The sequence below is a fragment of the Anguilla rostrata genome, chromosome 10 (assembly GCF_018555375.3).
Source record: "Anguilla rostrata isolate EN2019 chromosome 10, ASM1855537v3, whole genome shotgun sequence".
In the NCBI taxonomy this organism is placed as follows: domain Eukaryota; kingdom Metazoa; phylum Chordata; class Actinopteri; order Anguilliformes; family Anguillidae; genus Anguilla; species Anguilla rostrata.
The window spans coordinates 44,703,122-44,720,374 of NC_057942.1; the positions used below are offsets into that span (position 1 = coordinate 44,703,122).

The window sequence follows — 17,253 nt, forward strand, 5'->3', positions numbered from 1 at the left end:
TCATTTTTCTCTCTTTTTGCACTTAGTTTTTGTTAGTATTGGTATTGCTATTAACTTGCAATTATATGAACCAGGGACAAGAAAACCCATTTGATAATTCTCTGAATGGTGAAATGCTTGAGTCACTGTAAACTATTTTACAGGTAGTGAACAAAGTATAAATAGACTTTCTCATGGGAAAGTAGTGGGCTGTAGTTTTCCTCTTTAAATATTCCACACACCATACTGCTCACAGCCTAAACCTACCCTCCCAGAAGGACAAGGTCAGCTGTATGCCCCACTGCCCGTAGTCATAGTCAGCTAATTCCATATGAACAGTGGAACCTTCAAGTGCCCCTTCTAACTGAGCGACTCAGTAGCTGACTCAGTTCTTTACTGAATTATCTAAATATTGTGGATGCTTAGTACTTCATGATTTTCCTGCCTAAGTTTTTCCCATAATTATAACTGACATTTTTATTCTGTTCAGTATTTAAAAATTGGACATACGTGTTGAATGCACTACGTTTTCAAGTATTTGATCACGCTCCTATTCTGTCTGTATTAATATAGCTCTCGTGGCATTCTACGCGTTGTTTTCATGGTTTTCTTCTAAACAATATTTGTATTGTACAAAACAATCAATGATCAAAGAAAGAATTTCCGCGTTTCAGAACTTCTTTAGTTTTCACACTAGCTGCTTTAATCGATTGGGATTAATTGCACGATTGAACCATTTCTACGGAATTTAACACGCAACAGCCGTTTTTTGAGAACTGTTTCAGCTACACTACTCGAGTAGCCTTTTCACAGACCGATCTTTGTCTATGATTTCTGAACACGCGGGTGATTTACACTTAAAATAGCGCATGCTCAGTCGTATGGAGGAGCTATGTTTATGCGCTGGAAAAACCATACGATAATGGCGACGGATAGGCCGTGGTGAGCTAGCTCGCGGCAATAGTCAGAAAATACTGTTTATCCTCTGTTTATTTTAACGAACCCGAGGAAAGTAGTAAACTTTAGAAAGCGGTCGTCGCCAAAATGCAGATCACGTTGAAAACCCTTCAGCAGCAGACATTTAAAATTGACATTGATGGAGAAGAGACGGTGAGAGCTGGGAAACGCACCACGACACGGGGTTGAAAGGGGTGGAGAGGGTTACGAAGTTAGCTATGGTAACGTTAGCTAGCTACCTAGCTCCGACGGCAGTATTTCACTTTAGTCCACTTTCCATTTAAATTTTATGAAATCTCATGTTGTGATCAGTTTAGCTACCCCGAGTTGTCTCTAAGGTTTTGGAAGTATTCAAAAAAGCAGTTTATTTGCTGATCTCCATGATATTTTAGCTAGTCTAGTTCGCTAACGTAGCCTAGCTGGCTAAGTTAGCAAGCTAAAAAGTCTTCAGGAACAAACCAACAGGCCTAGCTAGGCATTGAATTCAGACAAACCAGTTAGCTAGCTGTCTTGTTATCGCATAACTAAGCGCATCAACGCAAATGGGTATTAGCTAGATTGCTGTAATATTACACAAATGGACAGGCTGTTTAGCGCTATAGCTAGTCAACCGTCACTGCAGTTGGAAAGGTTTATTGACAGGTGCCTAGCCAGCTAGCAAAATGGTTAGTTAGCCAATTTTCTAACTTGGTTGGTAGCTAAAGAAATTGCCTTGCTCACCAAATAGTTAAAGTTGGCTAAGCAATAATACTATTCTAGCTAGCATGTTAGTTCAACCAGTTTTGCATGACTTGCTAGCTATCGACTGTAATGGTGATTTGTAAGGGTAGTTTTGTAGCAGCGAGCTTTCTAGCTTAAATGAAAACCCTGTTCAGACCTGAAAATGCTGGTGAGCTATCCGTGCTGTACGTTAACGTTAGTTATAGTAATTTGGTAATTTATGTAAACTATGAGCATCGTGGTTTGCAACGTAGCCAACGTTTGCTAGCTATCTACTATCTGGCTAGGCAGTTCACCTCAGAATTCAACAAATTTCAATGTTTGTAGTTGCTGAATGGGCCTAAGTTAATGTTTCCTTAGCTTGATATGAAGTACTCTGAATGACTCACCAATAATGTTACTTCGTCTGTTGGGGTTTTCTATGGACGTTCTTTGTGAATTTGGACACAATTCCCTTGACGTTTCTAATTTTCCTAACATTTTCCACAAAGGGACTTCCTCAGAAGGAAGCATATTTGACGCATTTGTGATATTTGGGTAAACATACTTTGAGAAACCCGTGTCGGGGATTTGTGCTCTTGCAGGTGCTGCCTTTGAAATCCTGTCTTTTTTCGTACATTGTATCGACAGAATGCAGTTATCATTACAATCATTAAGAATATGTTTTTAAATTATGAGGGTCACTTTTCAAAAGTGCCATTTTTCATTTTGCTGGTCTTCTGGTGCAAACGGAGCATTTAGTGTGGGGACTCTGGTAGCCCACTTTTGAGCTGCTAGATATTTTATGGGGGCAGGCGGTGGAGGTGCATCAGGAAATAAAAACAACCACATTGGCTTTGGTGCATTCAGTTGTTTTTCATTAATAATTTCATCTAAATTGAATAGTACATTTCTCTCTTTTTTACTGTATTGCTAAGTGTTTTTTCTAAGGGGGTGTATCCTATAGGAAAAAACATTCAGCAACAGCTGGACAAGGCTGTCGCAGTGATGTCATGTCTTCAACAGAGCGATTGCAATTTCTTCGGATTTATCTTTACTGTCTTCACTTTATTAATTAAAAAAAAAAAAAAAAACTTATTGCTGATCTCAGATGTGAAACTGCAAGTAGAAACTGTCTAGTGTGGAGAGGTATCTTGAAGGCATAGCTGTTCATGCTGGCTAGGGTTGAGTTCAGTGGTAGCTTTCAAAAATGATTTGAATGATCAGAGTTCAACAAATAAGCAAATTCCAGTGAACTTGGCTTGGTGTTGTGTATCACACCGCTGATGGCGGTTAGCGATAATGTGAGCTCTGCAGCGGCTGCCTCAGGCAGTTGCTTTGCTCTAGAGCTGGGAGTCTTTACCTGTCACATGATTCCATAAGCATCTCAATACATGATCTGCTATGCAATGCAGGGAAGATACTTATAAATGCATGGCTTTGATCCCAATCAGTACAACTTGATCCAGCTCTGGTTAAGTTCAGTTTAGCAGATGTGATACAATTTATTTTAACATGTTCAATTTAACAAGTTGCCTTTGTTGTCAGTAAGGGTGGGACATTTTATGATTTTCTCTACACAGCGACAAGCTGTTTTGTCCTGGCAATTACTTGAGTACCTTTTCATGTGCCTAAAGCCTGCATTGCAGCCCCCAGAGATGCATAGAGGAGTCTCAGAGCATTTCCTCCAGCTTTATCTGACACAGACCCCCAGGACAGGAATGAGTGGACGAGCAACAGACAGCTGCTCACATTCTCTAGCCCACTCAGTTCCCGTCTGGCTCCTTTTATTATTGGCAATGGCAGAAATTAATGTGACTTTTGCCTCCCGTTTCACCTTACCCACTAGAGAGGCGAAGTGGGGTGTGTCTGTGGTTCCAGGATGGTTCTCCATAGACAGTAGGCCAATAGAGATGCATCCCTTACGCCTCTGTGTAGAACCTACAACCGAAACTTTCAACAGGCAAAACTTTCATACCAAAACTTCCAACATGCAAAACATTATAAACATATAATTTAGCATTTTTCAGTTGATGCAGCTGCATGTTAGACACTTGGATCGGTGCATACGCTCAAAGCAGTGAATCTCTATGCCCCGTCATTGCGTTTTCTTTCAGGAAACAATGTGCAGTTTCATGGAGTGTGTTCCATTCAATTCATTTTTTTGGCCAGTAAAAGGTTGAGCACTCCTTTGTGGCAAAATTACCCATAATCCTCAGTGCGGCCATTCACAAATGGAATGGAAGATTTGCTAATTGGTGCTGCCATTCATTTCTACAAGCATTACAGCTATTGCTTGCACCCGACTAGTCTCTGCTAAAACTGCCTCTGGTGTTATGACTGGCAATGAAAGCAGACCACAGACGTGTCCAATCAGAGCAGCCTAATGAACGTGAGGATTTGTGGCAGTTGACCTCTCAATTCCTGGCAATGACTTTGTTTTGAATAAATCATTTCTCTTTTCTTTTTTTAATAGGTAAAGGCGCTAAAGGAAAAAATTGAGAATGAGAAGGGGAAAGATGGTTTTCCAGTGGCAGGACAGAAATTGATATATGCAGGTAAGTTTCATAAGGGTGCATGGAATACGACTAGTAAGCAGGACTTAGGAGTGCTGGGCTTGTTGGTAACAGGGCAAGTACAGTATTCTGTCTTCTTGGAAGGTCAGCCAATCTCAAATGTATGAGCCAGGTAGTGTGCACTGTGATACCTGCTGTTAAAGGAATCTGTCTGATTGGTGTTTATGTTTGCATATTTCACACTATGGAAGGGGGTGGAGAATTAAATTGTTTTGGTCAGGTAAATTCCAATGAAAGTCTAAAGTCTTGCTGCAAAGGGCATGAGAAGTGTTTTGGTTTTCGAGAAATGAAAGAAATGTTTCTTCATTAACCAACCAATCCTAATAGATTTTTCCTTTTCTTTTTTATCTATCAGGTAAAATCCTTAATGATGACACAGCCCTCAAGGAGTACAAGATTGATGATAAAAACTTTGTGGTGGTCATGGTGACCAAGGTGAGTAAGTGATGTAAATCCAGATAATCTAAAGGGCTTCTTTTTAGGCCTAAAGGCTAATATAATGCTAATAATTCTCTGTCTATTAAACATTTTAATTGTACACAGTTGACCAAAAAGGATCTCCCAATGGCAAGGATCTCCCGATGTATTCTTGTTTGATTTGCGATAGTTCTCGGGCATCTCTTGTCCCAAGATCCATTCTCTAAACAGCTACCCTCTACTACTCGGAGGAAAACAGCAGAATTTCTTTGCATTATTTATTTGGCCGTTGTGTTTAAAAATTTCAGCTTCCCCTGTTTCTAAAATAATGGACATCAGTCATGTCCGTACAATTATGAGGTCATGTGCTTTTTCATCGTGTGTCATGGACTTTTCAGAGGCTGTTGATGTACAAGTTACTGAACTCGGCACTGTTGTCAATGAATACTAATGTTGATGTGATCATTGTCCATTTAAAATCACACACATAAATGCTAATTACCTCTATAGTCCTTTGCTATTGATTTCACTCCTATTCAGGCAACTAACATTGGGTCGAAAATGAACACATTGCGTCCTATGCACTAGTTTGTGTATAGAATGTGTATCTATTGAACATTCATTAATGGAGTCCATTAATGATATTGGAAAGCCAGCCAACAAAAAGCAGTTTTGTTGCTTGAAACATCTGAAATAATATGAAATTCCTGGTCAGAACGCCATTCTGAGAATGGAAAGGGAAACTGTAATTGCACTCCTCTCTTTTCTGCAGCCTAAAACAGCACCATCAGCTAGCCAGCCTTCCCCTGCTAGTAGCACAGCCACCCCGTCCCCTGCCCCGGCCGCAACCCCCGCCCCCGCCCCCAGCGCCACCCCGGCTGCCCCAGCTGCCCCTGACACACCCCTTCCTGACAGCGCCAGCAAGGAGGACCCGCCCTCTGAGGAGAAGGGCTCCACAAGCGCCCCACCTGCCCCCTCACCTGTCAGGTAGGGCACCTGGACTCCCTCCTCCCGTAACGTCACTGGTGCTGCGGGCTCAGTGATGATCATGACCTCGTCCTTCACATCACTTACTGCTGTGTGCGTCTCCCCTTCAGAGCATCCGCCAGAATGAGAGGACATGCCTGTTCCACTGTATTGGCACTAGCATTTAACACTAGCATTTAACATGTCTTTACTGAACTGTGGTTTTGTTGTTACTTATTTTTCAGCTCATCAGGCCTGCCGACAAATGCCAACATATTTGAAGAGGCCACGTCTGCACTTGGTAATTATTTGGAATATAAAATACTTATTTAATTACGTGTTCCTCTGAATCACGTGTTCCTCTGAATCACATTATTTACTGCAGTTACCCCAGGAGCTGATCCATCTCCATATCACAGAGGGGATCTGTGTATCTGTTGATGCCACTCAGTAATTTTGATATTGCCACTTGATATAGAATTCCACTATAAACACACCACACCACGCGTCCAGTTTTTAAAGCCGTCCATGTGTGTAATTTTGGTGTCTGGTTGAGAGGTTGAGCGGTGTTTGAGAGGTTGAGTGGTGTTTGAAAGGTTGAGCGGTGGTTGAGAGGTTGAGCAGTGGTTGAGAGGTTGAGTGGTGTTTGAGAGGTTGAGCAGTGGTTGAGCGGTGTTTGAGAGGTTGAGCGGTGTTTGAGAGGTTGAGCAGAGGTTGAGCGGTGTTTGAGAGGTTGAGCGCGTGTTGAGAGGGTGAGGTTGAGCGGTGTTTGAAGGTGAGCAGGGTTGAGCATGGTTGAGAGGTTGAGTGGTGTTGAGAGTTGGTGTTTGAGAGGTTGAGCAGTGGTTGAGGGGTGTTTGAGAGGTTGAGCAGAGGTTGAGCAGTGTTTGAGAGGTTGAGCGGTGTTTGAGAGGTTGAGCAGAGGTTGAGCGGTGTTTGAGAGGTTGAGCGGTGTTTGAGAGGTTGAGCGGTGTTTGAGAGGTTGAGCGGTGGTTGAGAGGTTGAGTGGTGTTTGAGAGGTTGAGCAGCGGTTGAGCAGTGGTTGAGAGGTTGAGTGGTGTTTGAGAGGTTGAGCAGTGTTTGAGAGGTTGAGCGGTGTTTGAGAGGTTGAGCAGTGGTTGAGAGGTTGAGCGGTGTTTGAGAGGTTGAGCAGTGGTTGAGCGATGTTTGAGAGGTTGAGCAGTGGTTGAGCGGTGTTTGAGAGGTTGAGCGGTGTTTGAGAGGTTGAGTGGTGGTTGAGAGGTTGAGCGGTGGTTGAGAGGTTGAGCGGTGGTTGAGAGGTTGAGCGGTGTTTGAGAGGTTGAGCGGTGTTTGAGAGGTTGAGCGGTGGTTGAGAGGTTGAGCGGTGGTTGAGAGGTTGAGCGGTGGTTGAGAGGTTGAGCGGTGGTTGAGAGGTTGAGCGGTGGTTGAGAGGTTGAGCGGTGGTTGAGAGGTTGAGCGGTGTTGAGAGGTTGAGCGGTGGTGAGGTTGAGCGTGTCGAGGTTGAGCGGTGGTAGAGGTTGAGCGGTGGTTGAGAGGTTGAGCGGTGGTTGAGAGGTTGAGCGGTGGTTGAGAGGTTGAGCGGTGGTTGAGAGGTTGAGCGGTGTTTGAGAGGTTGAGCGGTGTTTGAGAGGTTGAGCGGTGTTTGAGAGGTTGAGCGGTGTTTGAGAGGTTGAGCGGTGTTTGAGAGGTTGAGCGGTGTTTGAGAGGTTGAGTGGTGTTTGAGCCCTTCCCCCTCTCCTCAGTGACAGGACAGTCGTATGAGAACATGGTGACGGAGATCATGCTGCTGGGTTACGAGCGGGAGCAGGTGGTCTCTGCGCTCCGGGCCAGTTTCAACAACCCAGACCGAGCCGTGGAGTACCTGCTAATGGTGAGCCTCCGCCGTCCTTACCCAACAGCGCAGCCGGGCCTTATCAGCGCCTTTCATCTTTACACACATAATGTCTTTAGTGGCCTAATAATAAAACCACACTATCCTGTATTCTGTTTGGAAGGTTGTGTTTTTGAGACGATTCTTTGGTTTAAATGATGAGTGTGAGGGTAAATGAAGTTCCTGCTGTGTGCTGCTCCTCAGGGTATCCCCACTGAGAGCGAGAGCCATGCTGTGTCTGAATCTGTACCTGTGGGTGGAATTACAGCTGCAAGCACAGGGTCCTCTTCCTCCCCCTCCAGCACCACTCCCGCAACACCTGCCTCTGCTACAGGGGGTGAGTCCTACAGGCCTACCTGCCTCTGCTACAGGGGGTGAGTCCTACAGGGCTGTGGACTCACAGGACACTGAGCTCACAGGATGCTGAGCTCTGAGGACCCAGGACGCCGAGCTCTGAGGTCACAGGATGCTAAACTCCTCCTCTCTCCCACTTCAGCCAATCCGCTGGAGTTTCTGCGTAACCAGCCCCAGTTCCAGCAGATGAGACAGATCATCCAGCAGAACCCCTCTTTGCTACCTGCCTTACTACAGCAAATTGGAAGGGAGAACCCACAGTTACTGCAGGTACCCCAGATACCCTTCAGTGTTGCCGACCTTTGACCAAAGCATTGGCATGTATGCTACGTGTATCAGGATGTAGGGATTGAATGAACAGATTCATTCATTCATTCACTGCACATTCTCTGGGCCAGTAGCTACAGCACTATCGATTTTGTCACAGGGTAAAAAGGTTGAGGATTCTTCACCTCATTTTGTTTTTGGTAGTCAATGGCCAGTTGTGCACAGGTTGTTGTCACACATTCCATAAATGTTGTCCTTGTAGCTCTGCTGAGGCATATTGGCTTTAACATCAATCCACATCAGCATACTGGGGCCCAGAAAGGGCTGGGTAAATAAACATGGTGCTCATTTTACCCTCACGGGTCTGTGGAGCCTGTGTATGGCATGGTCACAGGGTCAGAGCTAAAGATCAGGTGCCTCAGAAGTATGATTTAGCTTAACATGGAATTGAAATAGAAATGCAAGTACAACATGAATCAGCCAAAGGGATTTTAAATGACAAGAAACCCCAAAAGCATGTACTAATTTGTAGAATGTTGATTTTGCAGTGCATTTAAAGTAGTTCTACGAAAACTCTCTGAAGTAAGAAAACTACTCATCTGAAGTAAAAGCTTTTCCTTGATCTCACTGGGTCTTCTCTCCACTCTAACCTGCCCCGTTGTGCTTGTGCCCAAGCAAAATAACCATAAAATGAGTGGCTTACTCTCTCATTCCACCCAGCAAATCAGCAGCCACCAGGAGCAGTTCATTCAGATGCTGAATGAGCCGTCCCAGGAGGGAGGGGGGCAGAGCGGTGGGGAGGGGGTGTCCGAGGCAGGCGGGGGGCAGATGAACTACATTCAGGTGACCCCCCAGGAGAAAGAAGCCATCGAGAGGGTAGGCCTTTCTGGGTCATCTTCTGCCCAAATTCCATAATTACAATCCTCTGTATTGTTTTGCGTGGCCTTTGTTTCTGTGGCAAACATTTTCTATTTGCCTCAATTTACTATTTAAAAAAAAAAAAAAATTAATCGGGAAAAACTTTTGTACTTAAATGCTAGTTTTGGAAAAATGAGTTTTGTTCTGTGCGTTTGCAGTCATCAGACTGAGTGAGCCTGTCTTAAGAGTACTCCATGAATCAGAATCACAGCTGCACTGAGCAGAATTTAATACCCATTTAATACCAGACTTTAATACCGATTTCTCTGCCTTTCTCCCCACATTTAGCTAAAAGCGCTAGGATTCCCAGAAGGGCTCGTTATACAGGCGTACTTTGCCTGTGAGAAGAACGAGAACTTGGCGGCCAACTTCCTTTTACAACAGAACTTTGATGATGATTAAAAGGGAGTTTAATAAAATGTATTCAATGATTGTTCTTTTTTTGATTATAACATATTGGGAGACATGGGCCTTTACTTTTCTTAGATTTTACTGCAATGTATTTTCATGGTAACACTGGATTAACATCTTTATGCAAGAACTGAACTGTTTGGGAGTACCCTCGATAGTTTATTCAGTAAAATGCCTTCCTTCATCCCGACTTGTGCAACCCGTTTCTCTTTTTCTTATATTTGCAAAAAAACAAACAAAAAAACATTTTTCAGGAAGAAATAAATATGCTTTTATTGGTCACTTTAGTATGTCTCACAAATTTTCAAGTGGGTGGGAAAGTAAAATTTGGAAGGTTCTTATATTTTCTTATATCAGTATTCCTGTTAACAATATATTTTCTTTTTGTTTAAACGGTAGAGGACCCAGTGCTGTTTAAATCTATTTTAAAGTACAGTAAAAAATTTGAAAACCAAATGTTTTTGCAATGAATTTGTCTTGAAACTTGCAAGAGTTTACTGGATGCGTAGTGCTTGTTATTAGCACTGAACTGTGAAATGGCAGCCTGGTGAAAGTAAGGTAATGGATTTAGGTTTTTTTTTTCTCTATAAAACTACCAGTACCCATAAGACTGCCCTTCTCATAATACTTCAGACGGTAGTTACCCAGCTAGTTAAGTTAAAAATATATCTTAAAAAAAGAAACTTCTTCACATTAACATAACTAAATAGTAATTTAAATATAGTGTAGTATAACGTATGTCCTCATGGTGGCAATATAGCCATGGTTTGTCACGGTCTTTCACAAAAGCTTGACTGAACTTTAGTATTGTAAAGCCAAAGTAGAAGCTGAAGTAGATGGTTTTAATCTTAATGCCTGAAGTATATATGAACAATGGCTTTTGAATCAGAAAGCACACCGGTGACATGCAGAGATGTCCTGCACCATTTACAGCACAGCAGATACAGCAGTATGCAATGGCAGCAAGCATTCAGGATTCATTCTGAATAAAACATCAATAAGTACATTCACAACACCTGGAAATACTCAGACTGTACTACAACTGCAATTACTACTTCATCAGCAGATCATTTACTACAGGACTAAGGGTATAATGGGAAGATGCCACTACATCTGAAGGTCATGTCATGTCTGCTGCATATATGGCTGATGTGCTGCTGGCTGCAGGGTGTACTGTGTGATGTTCTTACCTGTGGGGGTGTTTTCAGCTATTCAGCACCAGGGAAAATTATGGAAGCTTTTCTCGCTCTTCTCTCCAAGGTAGGGTTGCCAGCTGTCCGGTTTTCAAATTATTTGTACAGGTCCATTAAGTGTGATTCGCCCCCTGGTCCGCGAGAGGGTCCCGATGACGATAGCAACGAGACTCGGGTAAATGTGCGTAGCTACTGGTGCTAGCGAGGTTAGCCAGATTAAGGGCCTGTGCAATTCAATCAAAGCACTGGGAATAAACAAGTAATGCAGTAAATAATGCAGTAATTTGCCAGTACTAATGAGTTAGGAGGAGCGATCAGCAGTAATTTAACATTAAAACCTTCCTGGGGTTGAGTTTTCCATATAATAAATCGGTAATTCAGGTATTTGGTGGTAATAACATTTGATGTGTTGAATGATATAGGAAAGATTTCAGAAGACTGAAGGAACCAGTTTTCTGATGAAGAAAAATGATTTATTTGCATCAATCATTAAAGTGAAAAAAATACCTCCTTTATAAGTGTAGGAGGCTGCTGATTATGATGTACCATTAAATGAAGCAAATAGTAAATTTTTATAAGTGATTTTCATCAGAGACATTTTAAAAGAATACAAACCTTAAAAAATGTTTTATTTACAAATGTACAAAAACATAATATATACATTACATAATTTGTCTGTGAACAAAACCTTTGTTCAGAGTTTTTTTTATGTGTTTCACTCGGTGACTGAAGTTATTGCACTTTGCGCCACAGTGCAGTGGAGCTGTCGTTCTGAAGCAGGGTGTGAACGTCAGGAAGGGCCCCAGACTGCAGGACTTGGCGCCCTCTGCCCAAACAGCCACCCCAAGCCCCGCAAACCACATCTGTGGCCTCTACAGCCAGTTACTGGCTGAAAAGGATCACTTTTTTGATGTCATTTCAGTTTTATTGTATGTTAAAATTTTCACAGACTGTTTATGTGCACAATGAAGGATATTTTAGATAGTTACAGAAGTCTCTGATTATGTGAAGTCTTTAAAATGGCCGCAGGATCATTTGGGAGCAAAATGGACAAAAGCAAGAAAACGCACAACAAGCAACTACAAATTAGCCTCCAGATGACCTGATTAAATATCTGTTCATACTGGAAACATACTGAGCAAGCTGCTTTGGAGTTGCTGGATGGGAGCTGTCTTACTTTAGAATACAACCCCCCCCAAAATGATCTTGCTTTTTACCACTAACTCTGAGTAGCCAAGATGGGAGGTGGCCCACCCTAGCCCTAACCCCCCCCCCCCCCCAAAAAAAGACAATAGTATCCAAACTAGCCTACATTGCACATATAACTTGTCTGGCCCAATTAAAAACATACACTAAAATGGAAATAATATATTTTTAAAATATATTTAATCAGCTGCTGTAGCACATCAAAACCTACAGGCACTGTGGCCCTTCAGCCCTGGAGTCAGTAAAATATGTTAAAATTGCTTTCATTCGTCCTTTGGTACTTTTAAATACATTTTAAATCACTGAGAGCAATCCAATAACTGAAAAATATCTTCAGTACCTGAAATTAAAAAAAATAAATAAAGAATAATGGTTGGCAGGAAGAATATAAAAATATATGTATAATATAAAATGTCTAACAGTGTTCTTGGGAAGGCAAATGGCATGTTGCTGGTGAAAGGTCCCTATTCTTTTAGCAATCATCTGTCACAACTTTTCCCTGATTTTCATATATTTCCAGTCTTATTTTGGCACCTGGTCCACCAAGTCTTGTCAGTGAAAATTCCAGTTTAGTCCTGTAGATCGTGAGATCAAATATGTAACAGCCAAATATGTATCTGAGAGATCTTGGGCTGGTTCCAGTTCATTGGGAAGTGCTGCAGTTGTATGCGGTTCGAGCCCGAGTGAACGGTTCTTTGCTGTGGAAGTCACAGCGTGTCGTGGAGTATGCTGACTGCTCAAAGGCAGCGCGGTTTGGACGAGCGAGCGCTTGCTTTCCCTCGGCTCAGTCTGGTCTCATAAATGGCGCTTCATGTGTAGAGCGAGGTGGTCTGACCTGGAAAAGGCCCGGTCACACTTCTGACACTGAAAGGGCCGGTGCCCTGTGTGTTTCCTGTAGTGACGGGTCAGCTCGTCCGACCGGGCAAACTTCCAGCCACATCCCTCCCAGTCACAGTGATATGGCTTCTCCCCTAAAGCGCAAACACCACAAAGCATTTTAATGGCATTCTCTAGTAAAATTAACCTTCATCACGGAATGGCAGTCTCTCCTGTGCCATGTATGAAAAGTAATCTCCAGCATTACTCTTCTGTAGAAATAACAGTTTGAACATCTTCTCTAGTCTCTTTCAAGAAGAGTAAATAAGTCATATGATACAAGAATGTCCAGCTAGCAAAGATGCTTACAATACTGTAACATACTGTAACTGTGACTTGTAAAGTATAGAGATATAATGTACTATAGGGATGTGACATAGCTAATGTGTTGTAGTCTGTAACTCAGACTGTTTTGATCCTGTAATACGGGGTTTCCCTCGTTATCCCCAGGGGCGCCAGGGCTGAATTCTTATCCCCAGCGGCGCCAGGGCTGAATTCTTATCCCCAGTGGTGCCAGGGCTGAATTCTTATCCCCAGCGGTGCCAGGGCTGAATTCTTGTGCTGAACATCAGAAAAAAGTTGCGCAGAAATACCCACTCAGTTCTGCCATGGAGGCGGCTCAGCACACAGACTTCACCCTACATCTGTCTGAGAAATACGGCCATTGCCTGTCCAGCAGAAACAGCTTGCACCCCCCCGCCCCCCCACCTGCGGCCCAGGTGAGTTTAAACATTTTCTACAGAAGGCTAGCTAGCAACAGTGCAATAATCAATAAAAAAAATTAATACTGTTGTAACGTTAACAGTACTTGTGTAAATTGCTGGATTGTGTATTATCACTGAAAATATTTGGTTAGATTATTTGTTACGGCAGTAGGCTGCAGCTGGTTTGTAAATGCCAGATAGTAAAATGTATTTGGACAGCTTCAGCTAAAATTAGGATTAGCCTACAACGCCGCCAGAATTCTCCCAGAATAACCGCAGTAAATCACTTGCTTATTTAAACGCCAGTTTGGAATTCTGCACAAGGCTGAGAGGTCCACCAATGTTAAATAAATGGAGATCATTTTGACAATACTTTAAAAACCATCATATATAGTTTAGAAAGATACAAGCAAATAGGTGTTCAATAAATTCACCAGAGAGATATCTCGCATGACTAGTTTACGAACTGTATTATTATTCAGTTTATTTCAGACATAAGTATTACTTATTAACAGGCCAGCAATGAACATGGTGGAAATTGTGCTGTTTATTTTGGTCAATTGTAATTTGTTTATTAATTCATCAGTAATAAATCAAGACAGACTTGCCAAACAAGCTGCATGAGATAAGTGCAACAGGCTGAATTATTAACAACATTAGCATATAGGTGTCATATGCTACTATTCTTGCATGCTGCTGCAGCCAAACCAGTCGTGTAGTGGTGACATAGCATGTTCACTCCAAAGGCTCCAGTACATTTTAAAGTTGAACATTTCAAAAATGTAAAAATAAAAAAATAAGTTCAGTGAATTCCAAGATTAACAGTCAATTTTGATCAAATTAAAAAACCTCTTTAAACGTTTTGGCTCTCCAAACTTAAAACCACAGCCGTAATCTAACAGCAGATGCTAAGAAGCCTAGATACAGTGAAGCAAACAAGACAAGCGACAGGGCACGTTCAAATGGCAATTTAAATCAGTAAATCCGCTTTACAAATTAAATATTCGTATATATATATATATATATATATATATATATATATCTGTCTCGATTTATTACTGATGAATTAATACAAACAAATTACAATTGACCAAAATAAACAGCACAATTTCCTCCATGTTCATTGCTGGCCTGTAAATAAGTAATACTTATGTCTGAAATAAACAAACTAATAGTTTACAAACTGTAAAAAAAAGAAAATAAATTAAAAAAAAAAAAAGAGACTTTTGTGCATTTTGGAAAGCTTACCTGTGTGTGTTCTGTGGTGTGCCTTGAGGTGGGAACTCTTGGTGTAGGTTTTTCCACAGCCAGCATAGTCACACGTGTGGGTGGCAATCCTTTTCCTGGGCCAGGAACGGCGTCCACGTTTGGGCTTGGGTTCCTCCGCCAGGCAGCTCCCTGGTGTCAGGAGCTCTGTGAGTGAAGCAGGACGATGAGCACCACCATGGGCAACAAATCTCAAATATTTACTCATCTTCAGAAACACGGAGCCAGGACTGACCTTGATAGTGCAGGGATGCAGTGCACCTTTCCTGCTGCAGTGAAGCATACTCAGCAGGTGAAGAGTATCCTCGTGGAACAGGCAAAGACGGGGGCCCTAAGGGCTGAGGGGAGGTCTTCCGTTCTCTTCGCAGACCATCCTCTCCAGACAGAAGGCTGGTTTCCATGAATCCGTGTGGGTCTCGGAGGAGTCTTCGGCCGGTCCTAGGGCTGGAGCTGACGGTAAGCTGGCCGTCTGCTGGCTGGATGTCGGTACGAGTGATGGAGCTTTCCTGTTTTATCTGCGGGCAGGTGAAGGGCAGAGTGAGGTCTACCCCATCACTGCTTTTACTGACACTTATGCCCTGGCTGTAGTCTGCCAAGTCCATGGTAGTCTTCACCACAAACTTCCCCTGTAGACTTGTAGACTGCAGGAACACAGGGTCCAGGTCAGGCCTCAACAGCTCCGCCACAAAGCCACCAGAAGGGGACACATCACTGATGTCCGGAATGGCGTACAAGACGTCCCCGGCAGTGCTCTGGGGGGAGGGGAGCTGGTAGGGGAAGGACCCAGGAGAAGGGGGCAGATTTTGGGAGTTGCTGGTCAGGGTATCCTGTGGCTGCATGGTATTGGACAGTATAAAGTCATAATCCAGAAGATCCAGGTCTTCTGGCTCCTTCTTAGCCGTGGCAGTGGGGAGGTCTGCACAGCCACTGTCTTTGGGCAGAAAGGACCTCTTTAGGCAGGACAGGTCTTCCTTCTGTCTCTGCAGAGAAAAAGCAGACAGGACTCTAAACTCGAAATATTCTAAACACTATGACACCAAGTGACAATGGTTACAACAAAATTACATTAATTAAAACAGCTCAGAAGTTCAATAATATTGGTTGTTTATTTTCATTAGGAGATCTAAAGAGTCAGTGAAAAGGCAAACGCATGTGACTTCAATTTGCATTCATTCTTTATAATAACCTGCATATCATTATGAATGAAATACATTTCAGGTGAAGCAACACTGATTCCAATGGTTATCACACACCCTTCATAATATAATGAAACATTCTGAAAAATACACGCGTTTGCTTCTAGACAACTATATGTAACCGGTACATTTCCAAATACATTCATTATATATATATATATATATATATATATATATATATATATATATGAAACAAGCGCAATTCCTGGGATATACCAACTCTAGAAAATGTGTTACTTGGGACACCAGAAACAGTCACAAAGACTACAGGATACTGTTAAATATCCCCTTGTCAATAGTAAAAGAAATCTAGCCCACGCCCTTAGTGCGGCAAACTACAAGAGCAGGTCTGAGGAATAGTGTAACCCTCTCGACCAAAGGAATTCACACAGCATGGGGATGAACGTTTCCAGATTCCAGACCTTCACAAATTTACTTTTTTAGCCTTACAATTATGAACACAAATCTTAATTTCACTGACACTACAAAATTCCATGTCGCCTTCTGTATCCTCACCGAACTAGCCGTGCCCGTTTCCATCGGCTTATCCTTGACACCGGGGCCACTAGCAAAGGTAGATAAAGATGGCAAAAGCATTCCACTTAAAGCCATATCGAAGTCGCTCGGTGATTGTCGTCAAGACCTTGGAAGAGACTGTAAATCCTGGTCTGAATTTAAAAAATGAAAAAGCAGAATGAAGTTAGAATCTGCGGGGTGAAACGGCCAGCTTGCTAGCAAAATAAAAGAATCACAATATTTCTTTCGGAAACCAGCCAAAGGGAAAACACATCTCGTCTACGAACATTTCATATTAGCTTGATAAATTTCAGACGGGTTTCTTCAGTGCAACACCGCACCGCCTGTCTTGCATGGATTGCAGCTAGGTTTCAAGGCGCTTTTCCCAGTCTTGTCACGCCTAGTTGCGCCTGGTGTACGCCCGTGCCCTGCGTGCACGCGGCACATGGAGCATTAAAAACTGCAGTGAAGCGGTGGAACGCTGATGCAAATGCATTAGCAAAGAAGCAAGCGGCGGGGATTCCCTCCTTTCGCTGGTCGCGCGGCTGCCATAGGGAGCCTAGTCTTGTTTGTCCGCGTGAGACTGTAGTGACAGACAGCGCGAGGAGGGCTTTCCCAGCTTCTTTAAATCATATTTAATGGACACGCCTTCTTGTCTCCCAGCAACAGGCAAAAACACCAACTGCAATAGCTTTTTGTAGGGTGCAGCTCAGTGAGACAGCGCCTTGGCGGTAGGTTTGTAGAGTCGAAAAAAAGACAAGAAGAAAGAGGCCAATGACGTTTCTTGTTACTGTTTGTGTCCAAACAGAACGATAGCAACAAGAGGGGCCCTCTTTTGTGCTAGAGTATTTTACATTTCTTTTTAACGTGAAAGAACAGGATTTCTGGTCACAATTATAT

General features: G+C 42.8%; 2 protein-coding genes across 4 annotated transcripts; one reads left to right on the forward strand and one right to left on the reverse strand.

The window, feature by feature from the left end:
* The first annotated feature begins 856 nt into the window (after positions 1-856).
* On the forward strand, positions 857-9,852 carry LOC135233659 (UV excision repair protein RAD23 homolog B-like). 2 transcript variants are annotated; one of them, XM_064297444.1, is made up of 10 exons: positions 857-1,089; positions 4,112-4,193; positions 4,567-4,646; positions 5,401-5,615; positions 5,840-5,895; positions 7,319-7,446; positions 7,651-7,783; positions 7,943-8,070; positions 8,788-8,943; positions 9,274-9,852. In XM_064297444.1, exons 1-10 carry the CDS (start codon positions 1,024-1,026, stop codon positions 9,385-9,387), a joined length of 1,158 nt encoding a protein of 385 aa, XP_064153514.1. In that variant the 5' UTR covers positions 857-1,023; the 3' UTR covers positions 9,388-9,852. The 2 variants fall into 2 exon arrangements, with proteins under 2 accessions (XP_064153514.1, XP_064153515.1); XM_064297445.1 differs by lacking the exon at positions 857-1,089 and adding an exon at positions 1,709-1,825.
* A 1,334-nt stretch (positions 9,853-11,186) lies between these two features.
* Positions 11,187-17,017, reverse strand: LOC135233658 (Krueppel-like factor 4). Of its 2 annotated transcripts, XM_064297443.1 has the most exons (5): positions 16,641-17,017; positions 16,354-16,505; positions 14,877-15,621; positions 14,624-14,788; positions 11,187-12,766 (listed from the first exon to the last, which is right to left on the reverse strand). In XM_064297443.1, the coding sequence occupies exons 2-5, from the start codon at positions 16,447-16,449 to the stop codon at positions 12,591-12,593; spliced, it is 1,182 nt and encodes a 393-aa protein (XP_064153513.1). In that variant the 5' UTR covers positions 16,450-16,505; positions 16,641-17,017; the 3' UTR covers positions 11,187-12,590. The 2 variants fall into 2 exon arrangements, with proteins under 2 accessions (XP_064153513.1, XP_064153512.1); XM_064297442.1 differs by having other exon boundaries at positions 16,354-17,016.
* Positions 17,018-17,253: the final 236 nt, after the last annotated feature.